General features: G+C 40.9%; 1 protein-coding gene across 1 annotated transcript in view; it reads left to right on the top strand.

Moving 5' to 3' along the window:
• The first annotated feature begins 11,250 nt into the window (after window positions 1-11,250).
• Window positions 11,251-12,302, top strand: part of LOC113319385 (serine/threonine-protein kinase AtPK1/AtPK6-like) — a 5,018-nt gene continuing 3,966 nt past the window's right edge. The window contains exon 1 of the mRNA XM_026567645.1: window positions 11,251-12,212. Coding sequence (XP_026423430.1) covers window positions 11,851-12,212 — 362 coding nt within the window. The 5' untranslated portion in view covers window positions 11,251-11,850. The remainder of the gene's footprint in view (window positions 12,213-12,302) is intronic.

The following is a 12,302-nucleotide window of genomic DNA, read 5'->3' as shown; positions in this document are numbered from 1 at the left end:
TCACTACTTTTCTGCTCTTTTCCGCTCCGCAAGTATTCCAGACTTTATTTATTACCTAAAAATGCAAAATTAAGTAAGAAAAATATTTATTTTTGAAAACAATGAAAATACAGAATATGGGATAAAATGTAGAATTAATGCACAAAAGATGAGTAAATGCCAACAAAAAGGGATAAAATATATACAATATTTGGCACTCATCAAATACCCCCAAACCTGAATTTTACTTGTCCTCAAGTAAAACAAAACTAAGGAAATCCTAACTATACCACTGTCGCTGGTCTCTCGAATGCATTTAGCGTATGCACTAAGCTTTTAAACCACTAGTGTCCCTAGTGGACGAGTTGAAGTCTCGTGAAGGTTTACCAGAGGTGTGCCTACAAAACCTAAGGACAAAATATAAGCTCATATTCCATCAAATGTGACATGTGCAAAACAGTTTAAGCTCACAGCAAAATGGAGATGTCAATCTAGCTATCGAAGGCACAATCCTAGCACTGATAACAGAAAAAGACATGTGATAAGAGTGTAAAGTGTATCTACACATGTGTAAAGAAAGATCTGAAGTTATGACTACTAATCACCAAGAGATAGTTTCTCAGGCTAAGAACTGAGGTCGAAATCTAGCTAGCTGTCCGGACTTTACGAGAATTGTGAATGAGTTGGAGGTATTTCACAATTGCTCGCGTTGTACATCAATGGCATACACCCTCCTTGCTTATTACAATGAAACAACAAAAGATGACTATTTACATGACTCTTATTTACATTGACTACTCTCTTTTATTTTTGGAACAAGAGATGATGGAATTGATAAATACTTGATTTTTTTGTATTTTTCTGATATTTTTTCTCTTTTTTTTTTTTTTTTTTTTTTTGAATATATACATCGTTTTTTTTTTTTTTTTTACAAGGAAACACTTTTGATACATACAAAAGGAAACAAAAGATTACATGACACTTTGCAAGAGGTAGCCCTTTTTGATGCACCCAGTTAAATTCGATGGTTGTCTTTCTTAATGTAACCTCCACCTTCTATCCCAACCAACCAAAGAACAAGCTAGTCAAGTTTCGTTCAGTATTCTAAAGTGATTGGCAATCGTAACTTCCTATCCAACACCTTGAAGATCGAGGCCATACATGTATTGGTAGATCGTGCGCGTGCAAATTTCTTATCACTATGTGAATTGTGCTAGAATCAGGGTGCCTAAATATCTAGACTAAGACTCCTAATAATAAAAATACATATTTGCACAAGAGTCAACATTTCAAGGTAAATGAGCTCCATTTTTATGATTTTTTTCAATTTTTTTAATTTTTTTTGAATTTTGATTTTTTTCAATTTTTTTGGAATTTTTCAATTTTTTTCAAAAAGAAGAAGGAGTTCGTTTTCAATTATGGCAAATTATCATGGTATCTACTCTATACCCCCAAACCTAAACTAAACATTGTCCTCAATGTTTCAAACTATGGAAAGAATTAAAATGCAACATATGGAAAGGGACATGCTGAGTAGAGTAAAAGGAGAGAGAATACCCGATTGTACGGCGAAAGCAGAATTAAAACTCCGTTATTCAAGGCAAAAAATCCAACATATTTCAGCCGAGATCATATTGGATTAGCAAAATATATACAAAAGGAACAAAAGGGTTTTTTAAGAAATTTTATCTACTGGATTATATACAAAAATTCGCCATACACCAAAAGTCTAAAGAGTTGAGGATCAACCCAAAAGAAAAAGTGTAAAGACATACAAAGTTTCAAAACACTAAAATTGGACTTAAATGGGAGTGAGAGTGAAAAACCGAATGAATCACCCCTAAACCAAAATTTTTCAACAGGTTTACTTTTAAGCACAAAATCTTTTAATTTTAGGGGTTCAGGATTCAAAAGGTCTAACTGAAAATGGACTGTTTTCGGGATGGGCAAAGAAATGCATTCCAACTGTGGCTCTTTAAAAGTGTTATATTTTGAAGCAAAATAGTCCAAGAGGACTTGGGAAGCACACAGTTCCAATCCTAGATTAGGAATTTTCAGAAAAATCGGTTTGACAATATGGGTACAAACCAAATCTAGGTTGGGTGGAAGGCCATCAGATTGTGACTTAGGTAGAAGAATAGGCATATCATTATCAATCAAATCAAAATCTCCTAACTCATCTACACATGTCACATCATGCTCACAATCAATCAATCAATTGGCAAGATCACAATCAGAATTATAAACATCATCAACAGATTTATTCTCGTGTATCGGCACATCAGGGGAAACATCACATGGAATACTAGAAGAAATATCATGCATTAAGGTCGGGGCAGAGAAGCCTAATGTATTTGAACCCAAAGGTTCCATAACATTTTTAGTATAGACATGTTCTTCTAACATAACATCATAATCATCATCATCATCATGATAGGCATTTTGCAATCTAGGATTATTTTCAATCCTAAGGTCGGAGCTATTACAAGAATAAAACTCTAATTCATGAGGGTGACTCATATCATGTGGTGTTGTTCCTGTTTCCTTAACGGATTCCCATTGATGGGTTTTCTCTGCAATCTCGGCTAAAAAATTCCATGCATCATCCACAGATTTATCAATAAACTCACCATTACACATAGACTCAACCATGGTTCGAGATTTAAAGTCTAGTCCCTCATAGAGGATGACGACAAGTCTCCACTTCTCAATTCCATGGTGCGGACATTCACTCAACAAATCATTAAAACGTTCAAAATAGTGAAAAACAGTTTCCTCATCCAATTGGACAAAACAATTGATACTTTGACGAATAGCGATGGTCCTATGATGTGGAAAGAATTTTTTGAAAAATAGATCTGTGAGTTGGTCCCAAGTGTTGATTGATTGTGGTCTCAAACCGTAAAACCATGTTTTGGCCCTTTCCTTTAAAGAAAATGTAAACAAACGCAATTTCAGAGAGTCTTCGGACAAATGATCAGGTTGCATAGTCCGACAAATTTGTTCAAATTCTCTTACATGAGTGTAGGGGTTCTCAGACTCGAACCCTCGAAATATAGGAAGTATTTGTATCATGCTTGCATTTATTTTAAAAGGGTTATTGGTTTGAGGTAATACAATACATGATAATGGAATTTTTATTGATGGATACATGTATTCATGGAGAGCATGAGGTTGGCCCATTTTGAAATGACACAAAGCCCACTATTTGGTTTTTAATGGGTTTGGATTTTTGGGAAAATTTTGGTTTTGATGGGATACATTTGAAAATTTGGTTTTGAAATGGGAGATAAAGAAAAAATTTGGTTTAAAATGGGAGCAAGTAAAATTTGGTTTTTGAATTGGGAGCAAAAGAAAATTTTGGTTTTTTTTTTTTTTTTTTTTTGGATAAAATTTGGTTTTTGAATGGGAGCAAGCCCACTGTTTGTCCTCTAATGGAATGGAAGGAAGGCTGCGGCCCACAATCGGTTATAAGCTCAGCTGGGTTTAAACCCAGAATACAAAATACAAGTCCAATGGAAGAATTTAAACAAGCCCACACAAAATAAATACAAGCCCACAAATTAAACAACAAGCCCAAAAATAAATTATTACAAACCCAAAATAGAAAAATAAAAAGCCCAAAAAATTGGGTTAATTATTACAAGCCCACAATTAAAGAAATTTGGAAGCCCACAGGTTGGGTTCTCTCAATGGAATGGGTTTAGGCTTACCTTTTTAGCACAGCCCAGCTGCTCTGATATTGTTGCAAAAACCCAGTTGGGTTTTGGTTCTTTTCCTTGGTGGCGTCCCAGCAGAGGAAAAACAGGTTCAGAACAGCAGGTCCAACAGCAAATGAAGTGAAGCAGATGCAAATGCTATGCAGTGAAATGCAAAAATAGCTAATAAAAAACACAGACCCAAGTCCCCGGCAACGGCGCCAAAAACTTGGCAGGCCTCAAAGAGGTGTAAAAATTATCCCCGGCCAAAAACTTGGTGGGCCCGGAGATGTGTATAAAATTAAGCGCAATAAAAACGCGGGCCTACAGTAATACCGCAAGTGCACGGTCGTCAGTTGTAGCTCGTGCAAGTACGGGTCGATCCACAGAGACTGGGTGTGTTTTGGAGTTTTCTAGCTATCTTGGGTTCTAAATTGCTATTGGGCTTAGTTGGTTGGTTTGTAATGATGAAGTGCTTTAGGCCTTGGGCCTTTGAATTGAACTGAGCCTTGGACTCAGTTGGTTTGGTCTTAGGATTTTGGTCTTAGAAACTGGGCTTGGTTTAGCTAGGCCTTTGGGCTTACAACAATTTACAATGGGCTTTTGGACTAACAGTGAACTGAACTTGGGCTCAACAGTTCACTTGTGAATTGGGCTTAGTAGTGGACTGAGAACTAGGCCTTGAACTGGACTGAACTTGAGCTTTGAAAGATGGGCTTTGGAGAGGAAGCAGCAGCAGGGAAAAGGCAGCAGCAGTGGAGCAGCACAACAACAGCAGCAGTGGAGCAGCAGGAGTGGAAAGAAAAGGCAGCTGCAGCAGTGGTAGCAGGGCAGCTGCAAGGGAGGTGGAGTGGCAGCAACAGTAGCAAGACTGCAAGTAGTAGCAGCAAGGTTGCAGGGCAGATGGGTTGCAGCAGCAGCTGCACAAGCAGTGCACAGCAGCACAAGGCCAAGAAGACAGCAGCACAAGCAAGGAAGAAAAGCAATGCAGCAGTGCAAGGCAAGTGAGAAGAGATTATGCAAATGTCTAAGATAATGCAGTGATGCTACAGCTACACAGAATGGAAATGATAATGATACAGAACAGAATGCTAATGCTAGGATGCAAGGTATAGCTAAGTAGCAAAGTTAATGAACAACCACAGATGATTACTAACTAATATTTACAAGACTAAAATGATTACTAAGTTACAACTACAGATGCTAAAATGCTATTAACTACAGCATGAGATGCAGGTGGTAGACAGATGCAAATGGCAGAAAATTATGCAAGATATGCAACTGCACAGAAAAGCAAGGTAAAGAAAAACAACGGCAATTAACAGGAAAGACAATGGAGAAAATGAAGAAACTAAACAACAACAATCAGATAACAGTGCAAGTGAACCAAGGCCTAAGCCAAGGGCAAGGGAGATGGTGAAGCTAACAGAGCAAGGCTAAGGCATTCTTCTAGAGTGGGAAGAGAACTAGCTTGCTCATTGTCACTAGTGAGCACTAGTTTCTCCCCACTATTCAATCAACACAATGCACCTAAGCATACAAAAGGAATGGCAAGATAATCAGCTTGCTATGAGCACTGATTTCTTCCATTACACAATCAAATCAAAGCTTCAAAGGCTTCTAGCCTAGCATTCCATCATTTCACAGTGCACAAACTTAACACTAAACATTACATGGCACTAACAGTGACAAAACATATAAACAACACACATTAACAGGAACATCAATTTTAACAGAACACATGATTAAACAGGAGTACAAATTTTAACAGAACAATTGTAACATATGCAGTGAAATTGAAATTGAAACATAACAGGGAATTAAAATTGAAACCCTAAATTGAAATCTAATTGAAATTCAAGAACTGAAATTAAACCTAAACTAACCCAATTTTGGGGGAATCTTGGCTAGCCCAAGAACAACCCTAACAGTAGCAACAACATCCATATTTATAGTTTACAACAAACCCTAAATTTTCTACAAACCCTAATTTTGAAAACCCTAAATTGATTTTGGGGAAAATCAAATTTGACATACCAATTGGATGATTTCGACCCAACCCATGCTTTGTACTGGCTTTACGCTGCTCGAAATCCCCTATTCTCCGTCTTCTTTGCACTGCAAACCCTATCTTGGAGCGAAACCCTAAGCCTGCCTCTCTTAATCTTAGCACCTATGTGAGAAGAAGCTATGAGGGAGAGAGATAGACTAGGGGGTTCGATAGGTCTCTTGGTCGGCTGGTTGTGGAGGTGGTGATGGAAGAGATGGTGGTGGCAGTGGAGTTGCAGGCGGTGGCAGGACATGGTGTCTCTGCAAATGTCGGGGGAAGAAGAGAAATTTGGGGGAAATGAGTTTTGGGGAAGAAGAAGGTGGGTGTTTGTTTGGGTCGATGGGTTTGATGGCTAAGGTGTTGAGCGGGATCATCTGAAGTTGATGAGCAGCGAGGAGATCCGTCGGATGTGAAGATGGTAGGTGGATCTAACGGTGGTATGAGAGATGAATCACTTCGACCGTTGGATTGTGAAATACAACAAAGTTAACGGCGAAGATTGAGGTTAGGTGTTGTAGTGTAAGGCGGAGATATCAAACGTTGATGAACAGCAAGGGAGCGACCGTTGGATTCAACTACCATCTAATCTGAAGGCTTGGAATTTCAGCGCTGTGGTGCTTGGCAGAGACTTCAGATTTTGATGCTCTATGAAGGAGCGACCATCGGATGCTTCTGAGAACTGATCTGATGGCTGAGAACGGAGGCGTTTTTGTGTGTAGAAAATGAGGTTGTGCGCACCATTCTTCGCGGCTTCCTTGCGTGATTTCTCCCGGCTTTTCACTACTTTTCTGCTCTTTTCCGCTCCGCAAGTATTCCAGACTTTATTTATTACCTAAAAATGCAAAATTAAGTAAGAAAAATATTTATTTTTGAAAACAATGAAAATACAGAATATGGGATAAAATGTAGAATTAATGCACAAAAGATGAGTAAATGCCAACAAAAAGGGATAAAATATATACAATATTTGGCACTCATCACCATCCATGAATGATAGTTCTTCATATCCTTCTACTGCTTCTACCAGCTGATCTATGCTTGGCAGGGGATAGTTGTCCTTTGGACATGCCTTGTTGAGGTTAGTAAAATCGATGCATATTCTAACCCCTCCATTTTTCTTAGGAACGACGACCATGTTAGAGATCCATGTAGGGTACTTGACTTCCTTGATAAATCCTGCGTCTAGTAGTTTCCGAAGTTCTTTTTCCACTGCCTTATGATACTCTGGTGCAACTTTTCTAATTTTCTTCCTGAACGGGGGTGTGCCTGGTATGATGCGTAGCTCGTGTTGGATTACTTTCGGGTCAATCCCCGGCATATATCCTAGCTTCCAGGCGAATATATCCGCGTATTCTTTAAGTAATTTGGTTAGAGAATCTTCTCTTCTTTCGTCCATTATGGTCCCTACTTTGATCATCTTCGGGTTTTCTTCCGTCCCTATGTTGATTTCTTTTACGGGCTCTATTGGCGTGAACACCGGCTTCGGGTCCCCGAGGACTGGGGCGTTCTTTGATTGCTATTTGGTATGTTTCTTTCCTTCGTTGGCTGATGAAGTACTTGTCTCTGTGCTTAGTACATTATCATCTTTTGTCAAGCCATTTCCTGCAGTTTCGTTGAGGAACAGGTCTGTGGCCTTCTCTTTCGCGGATTCTTTATTTTTAATTCTTCGGGTTTTTCGCTGCTCTTCTTGTTCGTTGTTGATACGATCCTGAGTGGCTTGGCACTCTCTTGCAGAGACCCGATCTCCCTTGATTTACATTACTCCCTCAGGTGTTGGGAATCTGAGATATTGGTAGTACGTTGCCGCCACTCCCTTGATTTTATGTAACCATTTTCGTCCAATAATGGCGTTGTAGGGGGATGGGGCGTCCACCACGCTGAATCGTGTTTCTAATTTCATGGGTCCAGCGTCAACTTGCAACACGATGTCTCCCAATGGCTTTGTGGGTGCTCCATTGAATCCGTAGATGGTGTAATAAGAGGTCATTATATGTTCTTCATGGAGCTTCATTCGTTTGAATGCGTCGTAGAATAGAACGTTCACTGAGCTTCCCCCGTCTATGAGGATTTTTTTAAGGTTACATCCATCCACTGGTAGTGTGAGGACCAGGGGGTCGTTATGGTCTTCCATATCTTCTTCGATAACTTCAGCATCGAAGATAATAGGTAAATCCATCCACTCTTCGTGCTCGTCCACCTCTATCCTCTCGATCTTATACAATTCGCAGCGGTCTTCGAACTGCTTCCGTAACCTCTTTCCTATATGTGCTGTAAGTGAGGGCCCTGCGGCTTCAGAACACGAGATGGTGTTGATTTTGCGGTTCCCTTCTGGAAGTTGGACTGGCTTGGTTCGTTTGGATCTATCCTCAGCGACATCCTTTCGTACGTAATGTTTGAGCTCGCCAGCATCAATTAATTTTTGGATCATTATTTTGAGGTTTTTACATTTTTCGGTCTGGTGTCCGTTGAAGCAGTGATATTCACAGTAATCTTTAGAATTCTCGGTTCTCGGGGGATGTTTTCCCTTAGACCATGGCCACTCCAGGTTTTCCCTTCCTTTGATCTCTCGCAGGATCCGAGCATAGCTAGCGTTGAGCTTCGTGTAAACTTGATCTTCGAATTTTCGGTCGCCTGTTCGTCGCTCATCCCTTCGTTCCTTCCTGTCTTCGTGAGGCCGCTCCACTGAGAAATTCCTTTTGGCCCCATTGGTTTGTTCTGCTGAATTGGTACGGTGAGACCTCTGCGTGTACGCCCTCGGGTTTTCACGCTGGATTTCTTCAAGACGAGCGTGCTTTTCAATAATTATTCGAAGATCTCCCTCTGTCTTAGGCACGCTTCCATGAATCTCAACAAATAGTGGACTCATTCGGTCTAATCCCCACTTGTAGCAGTTGATACTTACCACTGGGTCCACACTTCCTATGGCTTGGAAGATCTTGTGCCATCTGTTAGTGTATTCCCTCGTGGTCTCCTTGTAGCCAATTGCCAGTGAAAAGATCTTATCCATTCCGGTGTTAACAGTCTTGTTGTACATGTAAGTTCTTAAGAACTTTTCTGCGAGTTGGTCGTAGGAGTGGATGGAGTATGGCGGCAGATTATCAAACCAAGACAATGATGATCCCTTCAGGATTGACGAGAAGTATCTACAGAGTACGGCGTCGTTATGACTCCATCTAGCTAAGACACGGTTATAATACCGAATATGTGCAGCGGGATCACTGGATCCGTCATATCATTCGAACGTCGGGACAGGGCATTTCATCGGAATAGGGGTGTTGGCCAGGCGATGAGTTAGGGGCGTGGAGTTAGCCTCTCTCATGACCTCTTCTAACCTCCCCCCGCCTTGTCTACTTTTTAATTGCCTGATCTCGGCCATCATTTCATCACGTAGCTCTTCCATCGCGCGGTGATGCCCTACGCTCTTCTGCTCGTGATAGTCTGACTCTCCGTCATTGTAATCTGGGTCAGATGCGCTACTTCCCCTAGCCGTGTCTCCATTGGCTGCTACGATGACTCTTCGATCTCGATTTGGTTATGGTGCCTTTGAATTTGCCTCATGAAGTTGCTGGCTGGTCTTCGTGCTTAGGGAAATCCGGTCTTTTAAATCTTGGTTTTCTCTGGCCAGCAGAACTACAACATCTGCGTAAACCTGCTGGCTCTTCTTCAATTCTTCAAGCTCAGCCATCAATCGATGTGATTGGTTTGACCCCTGATTGGGAGTCCCCGCTCGTGCTACTAAGGCCATGGTGCCTTCTTCTTCTATGGTTTGTACTAAAGGTGGTGGGGGTTCAGCTTCGATTGTTGGCATTTCCACATCGGGCGGAGTGCCACCACCGGCACAGTTTGATTCTGTTCGTTTGTTGATGGCATTCCGAAGATTGGCGGGTGAGCGGGTTGATGTGTTATGGATTCATCCACCCTTTCTTTTGGTTGGTGAGATTGATTCGTAACAAGAGTTTTGCTGGCTTCCGCATCCTTTGGGGCTGCCGCTGCCGTACTGTACTTCGCTGCCGCTGCTCTGAGGGCCGCGGCTGCAACGGAGTTAGCGTTCATAGGCGAAGTGATTTCCGTAGTGTCCTGTCTGTGACTAGTTATTTTGGCTTTGTCTCCTTTCTGCTTGCTCCGGGTGATGACCGGGGTTGTCCTTGGTGCTTCCTTTAACGAGGCTTTGGATTTTCCTGCTTCCTGCATCTTTTCAATCGTGCTGTCGTTTTCTTTCTGCACAAGGGAATTTCAAACAGCGAGAAACAGAAATGTCCGTGCGGATCGGGTTAGTTTACGAAATTCATTACTCCAAGACAGAAAAAAAACTGCCCGAGGGCCACATAGAACTTTTAAAAATGCGGGTTCATTGAAGGTATGTGGATACGTGAAAGGATCCCTTTGAAAATGCACGTAGATCTTTTTGAAAATTTTCAAAAACCCACCGAAAAGACAAGTCCGTACGAGATCTAAAAAATGTAAATCCATGGATCTAAGCAATAAATCTTTTAACCAGTTTGAATTGCTTCGACGGATACTGCCAGAGCTAATGAAGTAGAGCAATCATATGCTAATTTAATATGAAATCACAGGATAAGATAAATCTTTTACCGGGACGAAGTCCCTGTTTCTAGCGCCAAATTGTGAACACGTAAATCACGAAGGCATCTATATGTTCACAAACAATGTTCGCACTCTAGGTACCGTCTCGCACTAATAATACGATTGCATTGATTCCTTGGCTCAAAACCCTCGGGTTTATCATAGCCTCATATAATAACATCGCGAGGGGCGTTTACGCAGGGGAAGATAAAGAAAACGAAGTATAAAAGTAAAACTCAAGGAGTGTTAGGCGAATGTAAAGTGCTGAAATGTAAATAAGACTGGGATTTATGTGGTTCATCACTAAGGCCTACATCCACGGGTTGTTGTTTCACTATATACTTGATGGTTACATAGATAGTCGAGTGACTTTGGAGTTTACATAGGTTTGTATATTGTAAAGGACTAACTTACACTCACAATCTTTCTCTCTCCTTCTCTCCCTGATTTTTCCGATCCCCTCACTCTTGGTGGAGAGGGGGTATTTATAGGGTTAGAGTGTGGGACCCATTTCTGAGGGCCGTTGGAACCTTATCTTCTTGTGTTTTGTGTCCATCACGCGGAAGTCTTCGTTCATTACTTGATCACGCAGAGCCATCCTCGTTCGTTCCACGGGTTGATCGACACGTATACTGCTCAGAGTGTTTAATGCGGGTAGTTGAGGCGCCTGCTCGTGTCAGACAAGTGTTTTCTGCCCCTGTCACGTCCATGTCAGTTAACTTTCTCTTCACCGTTGATCTTAGTTTCTTTTGGGGATGAGATAAAGTAACTCTTCGGGAGTTATTTGGTGCTCCGTAGTACATCGTGTTTTCGGTGCATCTTTTAACCTCTGCCCTTAGATTTGTTCGGGCAAAGATCCGACGTCGCCGGGATAGGCTTCTTGGCTATGGGCGTGTGTCATCGTGTTTTGATGACTTTGCCTGCATGCTCTCCACGTATCTTCCTATATACACGTGTTCGATGATAAAATATGTACACACAACATACACTACAGGTAAAGAACCGGTCCCGTCCCGTCCTGTACCGAGTTAAACAGGTACAGATCCCATCCCGTTCCATATTGCACAGATACAGGTACAAGGTACAGGTACCAGCCATAGGAAGGTACAGGTACTGAGCTAGGGAAAAATCCGTACCCTACCGTCCCATGTGCAGCCGTGCCGAAGAATAGAACATTTGGGCTCTTGGTGAGATTTTAAGTTCTTAAACCGAGTTCCACTTTCTGTCAAAAGAAAATTTTCAAAAAACAATAAAACACTGAGTTCCACTTTAAAAGCTTTGCTCTTTATGATTCATTCATTGAATATCTCGTCACAGTCCATGTGCTCACAAATCAAACAGTGAACTTTTCTCTCCCAGTCTTCCCAGAATCCAATCGGCATTCACCTCCATTGAAATCTACTAATAATCATGTAATCTTCCGTTCTCATTGCCTGCCCAGAAGATTTTCTAGGCCGGTTTCTGTAAAAAAAAAAAAAAATCTTCCTTTGAGCTTAATTTCATCAGAAACCTTGGATTTTAACTCTGGGTTTGTTTAAGATGGTTTCAACAATTCAGAAGAAAACCCTTCATTCAATTTTAGCAAGTAAGTTAAACAAACTATGTATACCATCTTCAACATCACCAAATTCTGGTGGTGGTGATGAAGATTTTGATTTCTCTGAAGTATTTGGTCCATTAACTTCTTCATCTACACCATATCTTATGGACCCAGAAATTATTCATAGTAGATCTCATTCTTTTGTTGGTCCTTCTCCTAGATTTACAACTTCTACTTCTTTACCTTTATCTATTGAACAAGAAACTGGTTTACAAAGTTGTGATGAAGAAGAAGAAGAAGAAGAAGAAGAAGAAGAGGAAGAAGAAGAAGAAGAAGAAGAAGAAGAGGAAGAAGAAGAAGAAGAAGAAGAAGAAGAAGAGGAAGAAGAAGAGGAAGAAGAGGAAGACGAAGAGGAAGAAGAGGAAGAGGAAGAAGAAGAGGAAGAAGAAGA

The sequence above is a fragment of the Papaver somniferum genome, chromosome 10, assembly GCF_003573695.1.
Source record: "Papaver somniferum cultivar HN1 chromosome 10, ASM357369v1, whole genome shotgun sequence".
NCBI classification, from domain to species: domain Eukaryota; kingdom Viridiplantae; phylum Streptophyta; class Magnoliopsida; order Ranunculales; family Papaveraceae; genus Papaver; species Papaver somniferum.
The sequence above is the reverse complement of the archived record's forward strand: the minus strand, read 5'-3'. Positions and strand labels throughout refer to the sequence as shown.